Source organism: Panulirus ornatus, chromosome 38 (assembly GCF_036320965.1).
Source record: "Panulirus ornatus isolate Po-2019 chromosome 38, ASM3632096v1, whole genome shotgun sequence".
Taxonomy (NCBI): Eukaryota; Metazoa; Arthropoda; class Malacostraca; order Decapoda; family Palinuridae; genus Panulirus; species Panulirus ornatus.
This window is the reverse complement of record NC_092261.1, coordinates 19,575,080-19,592,365: the sequence shown is the minus strand read 5'-3', so window position 1 is coordinate 19,592,365 and position 17,286 is coordinate 19,575,080. Positions and strand designations below refer to the sequence as shown.

General features: G+C 41.4%; 1 protein-coding gene across 1 annotated transcript in view; it reads right to left on the bottom strand.

The window, feature by feature from the left end:
• The window catches only part of LOC139760929 (DBH-like monooxygenase protein 1), a 407,440-nt gene that overhangs the window by 162,419 nt on the left and 227,735 nt on the right, over window positions 1-17,286 (bottom strand). The window contains exon 5 of the mRNA XM_071684706.1: window positions 751-924. Coding sequence (XP_071540807.1) covers window positions 751-924 — 174 coding nt within the window. The remainder of the gene's footprint in view (window positions 1-750; window positions 925-17,286) is intronic.

The following is a 17,286-nucleotide window of genomic DNA, read 5'->3' as shown; positions in this document are numbered from 1 at the left end:
AAAAGTTATTTATTTACGCACGTCATGACTTTGCTTAACAGAAATGATAACACGTTATATGAATAGCAAAGACGTTGTTTAGTAGTTTGGGATACTATTAACCAATGTATTGTTTTACTTAGTAATTACACCTGACCGACTGATTCATCGTGGCAAATGTGGCTTCTCTCCCTAGTTCCTCTATCCCACCCCTCACCCCTTCATACCTACTCAGCTCAAGCTTGGTCAGAGCAAATTTATAAGTTGTTTGTATTTTTTCTTTCCAGAATAACATAACATTTTGCTTGTGTTTCTGGACGCGTGTAAAATGAGCCGAGTACTCTAACTGTGCGGTTATAAAAGTTTCGACAATGTAGCATTACAGGCGGTAATATCTGCTGGCTCATCCACCTCGAATCGGCAAAGGAAGTAAGTTCTTTAACACTTATTGGTGTACAGCCAAATGCATTCATATCTATGAATCGAATAAAACTTAAAATAAGGACTTATGATTTGCTTATCATTAAGAGAAGCTCAGCAAAAACAAAGATGATGGTATTTGCCAGATACCCTATTTCTTGTCCGAAACATTTTGCGGAATATGACATCACTAAGGGCAAATGTACATGGTATCTAAAAAGCATATATATATCGATATATAACCACACATGCATACTGATATATAACCACACATGCATATTGATATATAACCACACATATATATCCACCAACCCATCACTATATACCCCTAACACTTCCTCTTTCTCTGACCTCGGGAGACAAGACGTCCCAGTAATGAAGGTGGTCACCCTGCGGGAGTGGAGCAGCCAGGTCGGGGTCCCGTAGGTAGAGGCTTCGGGTCCCTCGGTGGTCGTGCATGGCCAGACGATTGCTGCTGCCAGGGTCCTCCAGGTCGTACGACCACACCACCCTCACCGTGTCGCCCTGAGAAAGGTAGTAATGTGATAGATATCTGCAAGTTATAATCCAAGTGATGCCACTAATAAACTGGAGACATGAGTTAGATAGTAGTGTTAGTGTTAGTAGTAGTAGTAGTAGTAGTAGTAGTAGTAGTAGTAGTAGTAGTAATAATAATAGAAATGGAAGTGATAATCAAAGAAAAATAATAGTTAATAATAATAATAATAATAATAATAATAATAATAATAATAATAATAATAATAATAATAATAATAATAATAATAATAATAATAATAATAATAATAGTAATGAAATAATAATGATAATAACAATGATAATAATAATATCAATAATAATAACAATAATAATAATGATAATAATAATAATAATAATAATAATAATAATAATAATAATAATAAATCATAAGATGAGAACACTAATGTACAGTGGAGAAAAACTGCCAACTTTCTGAATTATACTCAAATCCTTCGACGTTCAAGTGACTAGTGAGACCTATGAAAAAGTTTGCAAAGAGAAAACGGGTATACGACGAGTTCTTATATTCAACTGTCACACATATCTGACTCATTCTTTAACATTTCTTGTTTAGGTTTCTTTCATATGACAAAACAAAGCAAAGATCGAGCGAAGTAAGCTGAGTTAGAGACGCCAACGGCAGACCAGCATTAAAGGCCCGTTAGGCCTTCATTAGTCTAGTTATAATAATAATAATGATAATAATAATAATGATAATAATAATAATAATAATAATAATAATAATAATAATAATAATAATAAGTAATAGTAATAATGAAAATAATAATAATAATGATAATAATAATAATAATGATAAAAATAATAATAATGATAATTACAATAATGATAAATGGTTTCAACAAAGCGGAAAAATATACGGAGGACATACACAATAAAGGCCTTAACATTCACGACATTCTTCCCTTGTTAAATGTAACTGAAAACAAAGGGGCCCCGTAAAATACGCACTTATATGAAAAATTCAGAGAAGAGTAACAAAACCAAAAATCGAACTACTCTGACAAGTATTTCGCAGTCTGTGTAACAAAATATTTCACGTTCCTCAGCTCACCAAAGTCCCAAGGATGATTATTCCTAACGTTCGAATCTTTTTTTTTCTAAAATGAAGATAGGCTCTTATAAGACTCCCAACATCATGCTTAGGTCCCGCCGTCCAACAACAATCTATACAGACCAAACACTGTCTGCTTTGTCTGGCAGTAACCGTTGTAAGGGAGAGTGAGCAAGGGAGGTCAAGTGCGAGGTTTGACCTGGGTGGCTGATTATGTCACACGTAAAGTCATTGAATCTGTCTTAATTGCTAAAACTAAAAACTTTAATTTGTCCTCAGGCACTTCTAAAATCCGTCGTAGCATTAACCAAATCATTATGAGAAAACTGAGAAAAAACAAAAACATAAAAAAGTTGTTCAAGACCCACCCAGCTACCCAGCTCAATCACCTTCACATGACCGCCCCCCCCAGCCCCCCCCCCCCCCCCCCCCCACCTAATCACTCTCTCTTACAACGTTTACTGGCAGACAAAGCGGACAGTGCTTGGTCTTTACAGAACAGACTGGTTTACCTCAGACGCTTCACATGCCCTGGTTCAATCCATTGACAGCACGTCGGCCCCGGTATACCGCATCGTTCCAATTCACTCTATTCCTTGCACGCCTTTCACCCTCCTGCATGTTCAGGCCCCGATCACTCAAAATCTTTTTCATTCCATCTTTCCACCTCCAATTTGGTCTCCCTCTTCTCCTCCTTCCCTCCACCTCCGACACATATATCCTCTTGGTCAATCTTTCCTCACTCATTCTCTCCATGTGACCAAACCATTTCAAAACACCCTCTTCTGCTCTCTCAACCACACTCATTTTATTACCACACATCTCTCTTACCCTATTATTATTTACTCGATCAAACCACCTCACACCACATATTGTCTGCAAACATCTCATTTCCAGCATATCCACCCTCCTGCGCACAACTCTATCCAAAGCCCACGCCTCGCAACCATACAACATTGTTGGAACCACTATTCCTTCAAACATAGCCATTTTTGCTTTCCGAGATAATGTTCTTGACTTCCACACACTCTTCAACGCTCCCAGAATTTTCGCCCCCTCCCCCACCCTATGATTTACTTCCGCTACCATGGTTCCATCCGCTGCCAAATCCACTCCCACATATCTAAAACACTTCACTTCCTCCAGTTTTTCTCCATTCAAACTTACCTCCCAATTTACTTGACCCTCAACCCTACTGTACCTAAAAACCTTGCTTTGTCTATTCATGTGTGACGGCTTGGCGACGGGAATGAATAAAGGCAGCAAGTATGAAATATGTACATGTGTATTTATGCATATGTCTGTGTATGTAATGTATATGTATACGTTGAAATGTATAGGTATGTATCTGTGAGTGTGTGGACGTGTATGTATATACATGTGAATATGGGTGGGTTGGGCCATTCTTTCGTCTGTTTCCTTGCGCTACCTTGATTATGCGGAAGACAGCGACAATGTATGATAATATATGATGATTGGGAATACCTGGGAATACCTGGTTTAAAAAGCGAGATATACATAAGTATACTTATGTAAGTAGGAGAGATGGCCAGAGAGCGTTATTGGATTACGTTTTAATTGACAGGCGTACGAAAGAGAGACTTTTGGATGTTAATGTGCTGAGAGGTGCAACTGGTGGGATGTCTGATCATTATCTTGTGGAGGCTAAGGTGAAGATTTGTATGGGTTTTCAGAAAAAAAGAGTGAATGTTGGGGTGAAGAGGGTGGTGAGAGTAAGTGAGCTTGGGAAGGAGACCTGTGTGAGGAAGTACCAGGAGAGACTGAGTACAGAATGGAAAAAGGTGAGAACAATGGAAGTAAGGGGAGTGGGGGAGGAATGGGATGTATTTAGGGAATCAGTGATGGATTGCACAAAAGATGCTTGTGGCATGAGAAGAGTGGGAGGTGGGTTGATTAGAAAGGGTAGTGAGTGGTGGGATGAAGAAGTAAGAGTATTAGTGAAAGAGAAGAGAGAGGCATTTGGACGATTTTTGCAAGGAAAAAATGCAATTGAGTGGGAGATGTATAAAAGAAAGAGACAGGAGGTCAAGAGAAAGGTGCAAGAGGTGAAAAAAAGGGCAAATGAGAGTTGGCGTGAGAGAGTATCATTAAATTTTAGGGAGAATAAAAAGATGTTCTGGAAGGAGGTAAATAAAGTGCGTAAGACAAGGGAGCAAATGGGAACTTCAGTGAAGGGCGCAAATGGGAAGGTGATAACAAGTAGTGGTGATGTGAGAAGGAGATGGAGTGAGTATTTTGAAGGTTTGTTGAATGTGTTTGATGATAGAGTGGCAGATATAGGGTGTTTTGGTCGAGGTGGTGTGCAAAGTGAGAGGGTTAGGGAAAATGATTTGGTAAACAGAGAAGAGGTAGTGAAAGCTTTGCGGAAGATGAAAGCCGGCAAGGCAGCAGGTTTGGATGGTATTGCAGTGGAATTTATTAAAAAAGGGGGTGACTGTATTGTTGACTGGTTGGTAAGGTTATTTAATGTATGTATGACTCATGGTGAGGTGCCTGAGGATTGGCGGAATGCTTGCATAGTGCCATTGTACAAAGGCAAAGGGGATAAGAGTGAGTGCTCAAATTACAGAGGTATAAGTTTGTTGAGTATTCCTGGTAAATTATATGGGAGGGTATTGATTGAGAGGGTGAAGGCATGTACAGAGCATCAGATTGGAGAAGAGCAGTGTGGTTTCAGAAGTGGTAGAGGATGTGTGGATCAGGTGTTTGCTTTGAAGAATGTATGTGAGAAATACTTAGAAAAGCTAATGGATTTGTATGTAGCATTTATGGATCTGGAGAAGGCATATGATAGAGTTGATAGAGATGCTCTGTGGAAGGTATTAAGAATATATGGTGTGGGAGGAAAGTTATTAGAAGCAGTGAAAAGTTTTTATCGAGGATGTAAGGCATGTGTATGTGTAGGAAGAGAGGAAAGTGATTGGTTCTCAGTGAATGCAGGTTTGCGGCAGGGGTGTGTGATGTCTCCAAGGTTGTTTAATTTGTTTATGGATGGGGTTGTTAGGGAGGTAAATGCAAGAGTTTTGGAAAGAGGGGCAAGTATGAAGTCTGTTGGGGATGAGAGAGCTTGGGAAGTGAGTCAGTTGTTGTTCGCTGATGATACAGCGCTGGTGGCTGATTCATGTGAGAAACTGCAGAAGCTGGTGACTGAGTTTGGTAAAGTGTGTGGAAGAAGAAAGTTAAGAGTGAATGTGAATAAGAGCAAGGTTATTAGGTACAGTAGGGTTGAGGGTCAAGTCAATTGGGAGGTGAGTTTGAATGGAGAAAAACTGGAGGAAGTGAAGTGTTTTAGATATCTGGGAGTGGATCTGGCAGCGGATGGAACCATGGAAGCGGAAGTGCATCATAGGGTGGGGGAGGGGGCGAAAATTCTGGGGGCCTTGAAGAATGTGTGGAAGTCGAGAACATTATCTCGGAAAGCAAAAATGGGTATGTTTGAAGGAATAGTGGTTCCAACAATGTTGTATGGTTGCGAGGCGTGGACTATGGATAGAGTTGTGCGCAGGAGGATGGATGTGCTGGAAATGAGATGTGTGAGGACAATGTGTGGTGTGAGGTGGTTTCATCGAGTGAGTAACGTAAGGATAAGAGAGATGTGTGGAAATAAAAAGAGCGTGGTTGAGAGAGCAGAAGAGGGTGTTTTGAAGTGGTTTGGGCACATGGAGAGGATGAGTGAGGAAAGATTGACCAAGAGGATATATGTGTCGGAGGTGGAGGGAACGAGGAGAAGAGGGAGACCAAATTGGAGGTGGAAAGATGGAGTGAAAAAGATTTTGTGTGATCGGGGCCTGAACATGCAGGAGGGTGAAAGGAGGGCAAGGAATAGAGTGAATTGGAGCGATGTGGTATACCGGGGTTGACGTGCTGTCAGTGGATTGAATCAAGGCATGTGAAGCGTCTGGGGTAAACCATGGAAAGCTGTGTAGGTATGTATATTTGCGTGTGTGGACGTATGTATATACATGTGTATGGGGGGGGGTTGGGCCATTTCTTCCGTCTGTTTCCTTGCGCTACCTCGCAAACGCGGGAGACAGCGACAAAGTATAATAAAAAAAAATAATATATATATATATATATATATATATATTCATTTATATTATTATAATTTGTCGCTGTCTCTCGCGTTAGCGAGGTAGCGCAAGGAAATAGACAAAAGAATGGCCCAACCCACCCACATACACATGTATGTACATACACATCTACACACGCATGTATACATACCTATACATCTCAACCTATACATATATATATACACATGTACATAATTCATACTGTGTGCCTTTATTCATTCCCGTCGCCACCCCGCCACACATAAAATGACGACCCCCTCCCCCCGCTTGTGTGCGAGGTAGCATTAAGAATAGTCAACAAAGGCCACATTCGTTCACACTCAGTCTCTAGCTGTCATGTATAATGCACCGAAACCACAGCTCCCTTTCCACATCCAGGCCCAACAAAACTTTCCATGGCTTACTCCAGACGCTTCACATGCCCTGGTTCAATCCATTGACAGCACGTCGACCCCAGTATACCACATCGTTCCAATTAACTCTATTCTTTGCACGACTTTCACCCTCCTACATGTTCAGGCCCCGATCACTCAAAATCTTTTTTTCACTCCATATTTCCACCTCCAATTTGGTCTCCCACTTCTCCTCGTTCCCTCCACCTCTGACACATATATCCTCTTTGTCAATCTTTCCTCACTCATTCTCTCCATGTGAACAAAACATTTCAAAACACCCTCTTCTGTCCTCTCAACCACAGTCTTTTTATTACCACACACCTCTCTTACACTTTCTTTACTTACTCGATCAAACAACCTCACACCACATATTGTCCTCAAACATAAAATTTCCAGCACATCCACCCTCCTCCGCACAAATCTATCTATTGCCCAAGACTCGCAACAATATAACATTGTGGGAACCACTATTCCTTCAAGCATACCCAATTTTGCTTTCCGTGATAACGTTCTCGCCTTCCACACATTTTTCAACGCTTCCAGAACTTTCGCCCCCTCCCCTACCCTATGACTCACTTCCGCTTCCATACTTCTATCCGCTGCCAAATTCACTCCCAGATATCTAAAACACTTCACATCCTCCAGTTTTTCTCCATTCAAACAGACCTCCCAATTGACTTATCCCTCAACCCTATTGTACCTAATAACATTGCTCTTATTCACATTTACTCTCAGCTTTCTTCTTTCACACACTTTACTCAACTCAGTCACTAGCTTGTGCAGTTTCTCACCCGAATCAACCATCAGCACTGTGTCGTCAGCGAACAACAACTGACTCACTTCCCAAGCTCTCTCATCCAGAACAGACTGCATACTTGCCCCTCTCTCCAAAAATCTTGCACTCACCTCCCTAACAACCTCATCCATAAACAAACTAAACAACCATAGAGACATCACGCACCCCTGCCATAAATCGACATTCACTGAGAACCAATCACTTTCCTCTCTTTCTAATCGTACACATGCTTTACATCCTCGATAAAAACTTTTCACTGCTTCTAACACTTGCCTCCCTGACCGTATATTCTTAATATATATATTTCAACTCTATCATATGTCTTCTCCAGATCCATAAATGCTACATACAAATCCATTTGCTTTTCTAAGTATTTCTCACATACATTCTTCAATGCAAACACCTGATCTACACATCCTCCTCGACTTCTGAAACCACACTGCTTTTCCCCAATCTGATGTTCTGTACACGCCTTCATCCTCTCAATCAATACCCTTCCATGTAATTTCCCAGGAATAATCAACATACGTATACTTCTGTAATTTGAGCACTCACATTTATCCCCTTTGCCTTTGTACAATGGCACTATGCAAGCATTCCGCCAATCTTCAGGCACCTCACCATGAGTCATACATACCTTAGATATCCTTACCAACCAGTCAACAACACAGTCACCCCTATTCTTTTTATATAAATTCCACTGCAATACCATCCAAACTCGCTTCCTTTCCGGCTTTCATCTTTCGCAAAGCTTTTACGACCTCTTCTCTGTTTACCAAATCATTCTCCCTAACCCTCTCACTTTGCACACCACCTCGACCAAAACACCCTTTATCTGCCACTCTATCATCAAACACATTCAAAAGATACTCACTCCATCTCCTTCTCACATCACCACAACTTGTTATTACCTCCCTATTAGCCCCATTCACTGAAGTTCCCATTTGTTCTCTTGTCTTACGCACTTTATTTACCTCCTTCCAAAACATCTTTTTCTCCCTAAGATTTAATGATACTCTCTCACCCCAACTCTCATTTGCTTTCTTTTTCACCTCTTGCACCTTTCTTTTGACCTCCTGCCTCTTTTTTTTTATACATCTCCCAGTCGTTTGCATTATTTCCCTGCAAAAATCGTCCAAATACCGCTCTCTTCTCTTTCATTAATAATCTTACTTCTTCATCACACCACTCACTACCCTTTCCAATCTGCCCACCTCTCACGCTTCTCATGCCACAAGCATCTTTTGCGCAAGCCATCACTGCTTTCCTAAATACATCCCATTCCTCCCTCACTCCCCTTACGTCCTTTTTTTCTCACCTTTTTCCATTCTGTACTCATTGTCTCTTGGTATTTCCTCACACAGGTCTCCTTACCAGGCTCACTTACTCTCACCACTCTCTTCACCCCAACATTCTCCCTTCTTTTCTGAAAACTTCTATAAATCTTCACCTTTGCTTCCACAAAATAATGATCAGACATCCCTCCACTTGCACCTCTCAGCACATTAACATCCAAATGTCTCTCTTTCGCATGTCTATCAATTAACACGTAATCCAATAACGTTCTCTGGCCATCTCTCCTACTTACATACATATACTTATTCATATCTCTTTTTAAACCAGGTATTCCCAATCACTAGTCCTTTTTCGGCGCATAAATGTACAAGCTCTTCAGTATTTCCATTTACAACACTGAACACCCAATGTACACCAATTATTCCCTCAACTACCACATTACTTACTTTTGCATTCAAATCACCCATCACTATAACCCAGTCTCGTCAATCAAAAGTACCAACTCACTCACTCAGCTGCTCCAAAAACACTTGCCTCTTATGATCTTTCTTCTCGTGCCCAGGTGCATATGCACCAATTATCACCCATCTCTCTCCATCCACTTTTAGTTTTACCAATATCAATCTAGAGTTTACTTTCTTACACTCTATCACATACTCCCACCACTCCTGTTTCAGGAGTAGTGCTACTCCTTCCCTTGATCTTGTCCTCCCACCAACCCCTGACTTTACTCCCAAGACATTCCCAAATCACTATTCCCCTTTATCCTTCAGCTTCGTTTCACTCAGAGCCAGAAGATCCAGTTCAATTTCCTCAAACATACTACATACAAACTTGGTTAAATCCACACACATTTAGACACCCCAATCTGAGCCTTCGAGGAGGATGAGCACTCCCTGCATGACTCCTTATGCTTCCCCTTTTAAAAGTTGAAATACAAGGAGGCGAGGGTTTATAGCCCCCGCTCCCGTGCCCTTTAGTCGCCTTCTACGACACGTGGGAAATGCGTAAGAAGTATTCTTTCTCCTCTATCCCCAGGTATATATATATATATATATATATATATATATATATATATATATATATATATATATATATATATATATATATATATATATATATATATATTCCTATGATTCCACAGGGAAAATGAAACACCAAAAGTTCCCAAGTGCACTTTCGTGTAATAATCACATCATCAGGGGAGACACAAGAGAAGAATATAACAGTCAGTTGATATACATCGAAGAGACGAAGCTAGGACGCCATTTGGTAAACATGTGATTGTCCAAAACGCGGGAAGTGTTCATCCTCCTCGAAGGCTCAGATTGGGGTGTCTAAATGTGTGTGGATGTAACCAAGATGAGAAAAAAGGAGAAATAGGTAGTATGTTTGAAGAAAGGAACCTGGACGTTTTGGCTCAGAGTGAAACGAAGCTCAAGGGTAAAGGGGAAGAGTGGTTTGGGAATGTCTTGGGAGTAAAGTCAGGGGCTAGTGGGAGGACAAGAGCAAGGGAAGGAGTAGCACTACTGGTGGGAGTATGTGATAGAGTGTAAGAAAGTAAACTGTGGATTGATATGGGTAAAACTGAAAGTTGATGGAGAGAGATGGGTGATTATTGGTGCATATGCACCTGGGCATGAGAAGAAAGATCATGAGAGACAAGTGTTTTGAGAGTAGCTGAATGAGCGTGTTAGTGGTTTTTGATGCACGAGACCGGGTTATAGTGATGGGTGATTTTTGAATGCAAAGGTGAGTAATGTGGCAGTTGAGGGAATAGTTAGTATACAAGGGGTGTTCAGCACATTTACTCTCAACTTTCTTCTTTCACACACTTTACCAAACTCAGTCACTAGCTTCTGCAGTTTCTCACATGAAACAGCCACTAGCGCTGTATCATCAGCGAACAACAACTGACTCACTTCACAAGCTCCCTCATCCACAACAGAGAGCATACTTGCCCCTCTTTCCAAAACTCTTGCATTCACGTCCATAACAATCCCATCCATAAACAAATTAAACAACCATGGAGACATCACACATCCCTGCCGCAAACCTACATTCACTGAGAACCAATCACTTACCTCTCTTCCTACACGTACACATGCCTTACATCCTCGATAAAAACTTTTCATCGCTTCTAACAACTTTCTTCCCACACCATATATTCTTAATACCTTCCAAAGATCATATCTATCAACTCTATCATATGCCTTCTCCAGATCCATAAATGCTACATACAAATCCCTTTGCTTTTCTAAGTATTTCTCACATACATTCTTCAAAGCAAACTTCTGATCCCCACATCCTCTACCACTTCTGAAACCACACTGCTCTTCCCCAATCTGATGCTCTGTACATGCCTTCACCCTCTCAATCAGTACCCTCCAATATAATTTACCAGGAACACTCAACAAACTTATACCTCTGTATTTTGAGCACTCACTCTTATCCCCTTTGCCTTTGTACAATGGCACTATGCAAGCATTCCGCCAATCCTCAGGCACCTCACCATGAATCATACATACATTAAGTAACCTTACAACCAGTCAACAATATATTCACCTCCTTTTTTAATAAATTCCACAGCATTACCATCCAAACTCGCTGCCTTCCCGGCTTTCATCTTCCGCAAAGCTTTTACTACTTTTTCTCTGTTTACCAAATCATTTTCCCTAACCCTCTCACTTTGCATAACTCCTCGACCAAAACACCCTATATCTGCAACTCTATCATTAAACACATTCAACAAACCTTCAAAATACTCACTCCATCTCCCTCTCACATCACCACTACTTGCTATCGCCACCCCATTAGCGCCCTTCACTGAAGTTCCCATTTGCTCTCTTGTCTTACGCACTTTATTTACCTCCTTCCAAAACATCTTTTTATTGTCCTAAAATTTAATGATACTCTCTCACCCCAACTCTCATTTGCCCTCTTTTTCACCTCTTGTACCTTTCTCTTGACTTCCTGCCTCTTTCTTTTATAAATCTCCCACACATTTGCATTATTTTTCCTGCAAAAATCGTCCAAATGACTCTCTCTTCTTTTTCACTAATAATCTTACTTCTTCATCCCTCCACTCACTACCCTTTCTAATCTGCCCACCTCCCACGCTTCTCATGCCACAAGCATCGTTTGCGTAAGCCATCACTGCTTGCCTAAATACAACCCATTCCTCCCCCACTCCCCTTACCTCCTTTGTTCTCACCTTTTTCCATTCTGTACTCAGTCTCTCCTTGTACTTCCTCACACAAGTCTCCTTCTCAAGCTCACTTACTCTCACCACTCTCTTCACCCCCACAGTCTCTCTTCTTTTCTGAAAACCTCTACAAATCTTCATCTTCGCCTCCACAACATAATGATCAGACATCCCTCCAGTTGCACCTCTCAGCACATTAACATCCAAGAGTCTCTCTTTCGCGAGCGTATCAATAAACACGTAATCCAATAACGCTCTCTGACCATTTCTCCTACATACATATATATACTTATGTATATCTCTCTTTTTGAACCAGGTATTCCCAATCACCAGTCCTTTTTCAGCACATAAATCTAAAAGCTCTTCACATTTCCATTTACTACACTGAACGCCCCATGTATACCAATTATTCCCTCAATTGCCACATTACTCACCTTTGCATTCAAATCACCCATCACCATAACCCGGTCTCGTGCATCAAAACCACTAACACACAAATTCAGCTGCTCCCAAAACACTTGCCTCTCATGATCTTTCTTCTCATGCCCAGGTGCATATGTACCAATAACCACCCATCTCTCTCCATCAACTTTCAGTTTTACACATATCAATCTAGAATTTACTTTCTTACACTCTATCACATACTCCCACCACTCCTGTTTCGGGAGTAGTGCTACTCCTTCCCTTGCTCTTGTCCTCTCACTAATCCCTGACTTTCCTCCCAAGACATTCCCAAACCACTCTTCCCCTTTACCCTTGAGCTTCGTTTCACTCAGAGCCAAAACATCCAGGTTCCTTTCCTCAAACATCCTACCCATCTCTCCTTTTTCCTCATCTTGGTTACATCCACACACATTTAGACACCCCAATCTGAGCCTTCGAGGAGGATGACCACTCCCCGCGTGACTCATTCTGTTTCCCCTTTTAGAAAGTTAAAATACTATAAATTATATGGGAGGGTATTGATTGAGAGGGTGAAAGCATGTACAGAGCATCAGATTGGGGAAGAGCAGTGTGGTTTCAGAAGTGGTAGAGGATGTGTGGATCAGGTGTTTGCTTTGAAGAATGTATGTGAGAAATACATAGAAAAGCTAATGGATTTGTATGTAGCATTTATGGATCTGGAGAAGGCATATGATAGAGTTGATAGAGATGCTCTGTGGAAGGTATTAAGAATATATGGTGTGGGAGGCAAGTTGTTAGAAGCAGTGAAAAGTTTTTATCGAGGATGTAAGGCATGTGTACGTGTTGGAAGAGAAGAAAGTGATTGGTTCTCAGTGAATGTAGGTTTGCGGCAGGGGTGTGTGATGTCTCCATGGTTGTTTAATTTGTTTATGGATGGGGTTGTTAGGGAGGTGAATGCAAGAGTTTTGGAAAGAGGGGCAAGTATGGGGTCTGTTGGGGATGAGAGAGCTTGGGAAGTGAGTCAGTTGTTGTTCGCTGATGATACAGCGCTGGTGGCTGATTCATGTGAGAAACTGCAGAAGCTGGTGACTGAGTTTGGTAAAGTGTGTGAAAGAAGAAAGTTGAGAGTAAATGTGAATAAGAGCAAGGTTATTAGGTACAGTAGGGTTGAGGGTCAAGTCAATTGGGAGGTGAGTTTGAATGGAGAAAAACTGGAGGAAGTGAAGTGTTTTAGATATCTGGGAGTGGATCTGGCAGCGGATGGAACCATGGAAGCGGAAGTGGATCATAGGGTGGGGGAGGGGGCGAAAATTCTGGGAGCATTGAAGAATGTGTGGAAGTCGAGAACATTATCTCGGAAAGCAAAAATGGGTATGTTTGAAGGAATAGTGGTTCCAACAATGTTGTATGGTTGCGAGGCGTGGGCTATGGATAGAGTTGTGCGCAGGAGGATGGATGTGCTGGAAATGAGATGTTTGAGGACAATGTGTGGTGTGAGGTGGTTTGATCGAGTAAGTAACGTAAGGGTAAGAGAGATGTGTGGAAATAAAAAGAGCGTGGTTGAGAGAGCAGAAGAGGGTGTTTTGAAATGGTTTGGGCACATGGAGAGAATGAGTGAGGAAAGATTGACCAAGAGGATATATGTGTCGGAGGTGGAGGGAACGAGGAGAAGAGGGAGACCAAATTGGAGGTGGAAAGATGGAGTGAAAAAGATTTTGTGTGACGGGGCCTGAACATGCAGGAGGGTGTAAGGAGGGCAAGGAATAGAGTGAATTGGAGCGATGTGGTATACCGGGGTTGACGTGCTGTCAGTGGATTGAATCAAGGCATGTGAAGCGTCTGGGGTAAACCATGGAAAGCTGTGTAGGTATGTATATTTGCGTGTGTGGACGTATGTATATACATGTGTATGGGGGTGGGTTGGGCCATTTCTTTCGTCTGTTTCCTTGCGCTACCTCGCAAACGCGGGAGACAGCGACAAAAAAAAAAAAGAAATATATATATATATATATATATATATATATATATATATATATATATATATATATATATATATATATATTAGAATACAATATACATATTATATTTATTGTGCTTTGTCGCTGTCTCCCGCGTTAGCGAGGTAGCACAAGGAAACACACGAAAGAATGGCCCAACCCACCCACATAAACATGTATATACATACACATCGACACACGCACATATACATACCTATACATTTCAACGTATACTTATATATACATATATATACAGACATGTACATGTATACACATGTACATAATTCATACTTGCTGCCTTAACTCATTCCCGTCGCCATCCCGCCACACATGAAATGACAACTCCCTCCCCACACACGCGCGCGAGGTAGCGCTAGGAAAAGACAACAGAAGCCACATTCGTTCACATTCAGTCTCTAGCTATCATGTATAATGCACCGAAACCACAGCTCCCTTTCCACATCCAGGCCCCACAAAACTTTTCATGATTTACCCTAGACGCTTCACATGCCTTGGTTCAATCCAGTGACAGCACGTCGACCCCTGTATGCCACATTGTTCCGATTCACTCTATAAGTTTATGTTCAGGCCCCGATCGCTCAAAATCTTTTTCACCCCATCCTTCCACCTCCAATTTGGTCTCCCACTTCTCCTCGTTCCCTGCACCTCTGACACATATATCCTCTTTGTCAATGTATCCCTACTCATTCCCTCCATGTGACCAAACCATTTCAAAATACCTTAATCTGCCATCACAACCACATTCTTTTTATTTCCACATATGTCTCTTACACTTTCATTACTCACTCAATCAAACCACCTCACCCCACATCTTGTCCTCAAACGTAAAATTTCCAACACATACACCCTCTTCCGCACAACCCTATCTATAACCCACGCCTGGCAACCATATAACATTGTTGGAACCACTATTCATTCAAACACACCCATTTTTGCTTTCCAAGATAATGTTTTCGCCTTTCACACATTTTTCAACGCTCCCAGAAATTTCGCCCCCTCCCCAACCCTGTGACTCACTTCCGATTCCATGGTTCCATCCACTGCCAAATCCACTCCCAGATATCTAAAACACTTCACTTCTTTCACTTTTTCTCCATTCAAACTTACCACCCATTTGACTTGTCCCTCAATCCTACTGTACCTAATACCGTTACTCCTATTCACATTTACGCTAAGCTTTCTTCTTTCACACACTTTACCTCGATAAAAACTTGTCACTGCTTCCAGCAACTTGCCTTCGACACCATATATTCTTAATACCTTCAACAGAGCATCTCTATCAACTCTATCATATGCCTTCTCCAGATCCATAAATGCTACATACAAATCCATTTGTTTTTCTAAGTATTTCACACATACATTCTTCAAAGCAAATACATGATGTACACATCCTCTACCACTTCTGAAATCACACTGCTCTTCCCCAATCTGAAGCTCTATATATGCCTTCATCCTCTCAATCAATACCATCCCATATAATTTCCCAGGAATACACAACAAACTTATACCTCTGTAATTTGACCACTCACTTTATCCCCTTGCCTTCGTACAACGGCACTATGCATGCATTCCGCCAATCCTCAGGCACTTCAACATGAGCCATACATACATTAAATATCCTTACCAACCAGTCAAAGACACAGTCACCCACTTTTTTAATGAATTTCACTGCAACACCATCCAAAACCGCTGCCTTGCTGGCTTTCATTTTCTGCAAAGCTTTCACTACCTTTTTTCTGCTTACCAAATCATTCTCTCTAACCCTCTCATTTTGCACGTCACCTCGACCAAAACACCCTACATCTGCCACTCTATCATCTTACCCATTGAACAAACCTTCAAAATACTCACTCCATCTCCTTCTCACATCATTACTACTTGTTATTACCTCCCCATCAGCCCCCTTCACCGATGTTCCCATTTGTTCTTTTGTCTTACGCACATTATCTACCTCCTTCGAAAACATCTTTTTTATTCTTCCTAAGATTTAATGATACTCTCTCACCACAACTCCCATTTGCCCTCTTTTTCACCTCTTGTACCTTCCCCTTGACCTCCTGCCTCTTTCTTTTATACACATCCCAGTTTTTATACATCTCCCATCTTTCAGTTTTAGTCATATAAATCTAGAGTTTGCTTTGAAGAATGTATCTGACAAACAGAAAATGGTGTGGTTAAGGAGGTAAATGCAAGAGTTTTGGAGAGAGGGGCAAGTATGGAGTCTGTTCCGGATGAGATGGCTCGGGAAGTGAGTCAGTTGTTCGCTGATGGTGACTGATTTGGTAAAGTGTATGAAAGAAAAAGTTGAGAGTAAATGTGAATATGAGCTAGGTTATTAGGTTCAGTACTCTCGAGAGACAAGTGAACTGGGAGGTAAGTTTAAATGAAGAAAAACTGGAGGAAGTGAAGTATTCTAGATATCTGGGAGTGGACATGGCAGCGAATGGAATCATGGAAGCGGCAGCGAATGGAACCATGGAAGCGGAAGTAAGTCACAGGGTAAGGGAGAGGGCGGCGTTTCTGGGAGCGTTGAAGAATGTGTGGAAGGAGAGGACGTTATCTCAGAGAGGAAAGAGGCCATGTTTGAAGGAACAGTGGTTCGTACAATGTTAATATGAGGAATGATTGACAATGAGGATACATGTATCAGAGGTAGAGGGAACAGGAAAAAGCGGTAGACCAAATTGGTGGTAGAAGGATGGAGGGAAAGAGATTTCGAGCGATCGGGGCCTGAACATACAGGAGGGTGAAAGGCGTGCAAGGAACAGAGTGAATTGGAACGATGTGATATAACGGGGTCGACGTTCTGTCAATGGATTGAACCAGGGCATGTGAAGCATCTAGGGTAAAGGTCTGTGGGGTCTGGCTGTGGGAAAGGAACCGTGATTTCGGTGCATTACACATGACAGCTAGAGTCTTAGTGTGAACGAACGTGGCATTTTTTGTCTTTTCCTGGCGACAGAAATGGATAAAGGCAGCAAGTATAAATATGTACACGTGTAGATATGTATATGTCTGTGTATGTGTACCTTGAAATGGTGGAAAGTATTACAATTTTGCGCGTGATCAAGT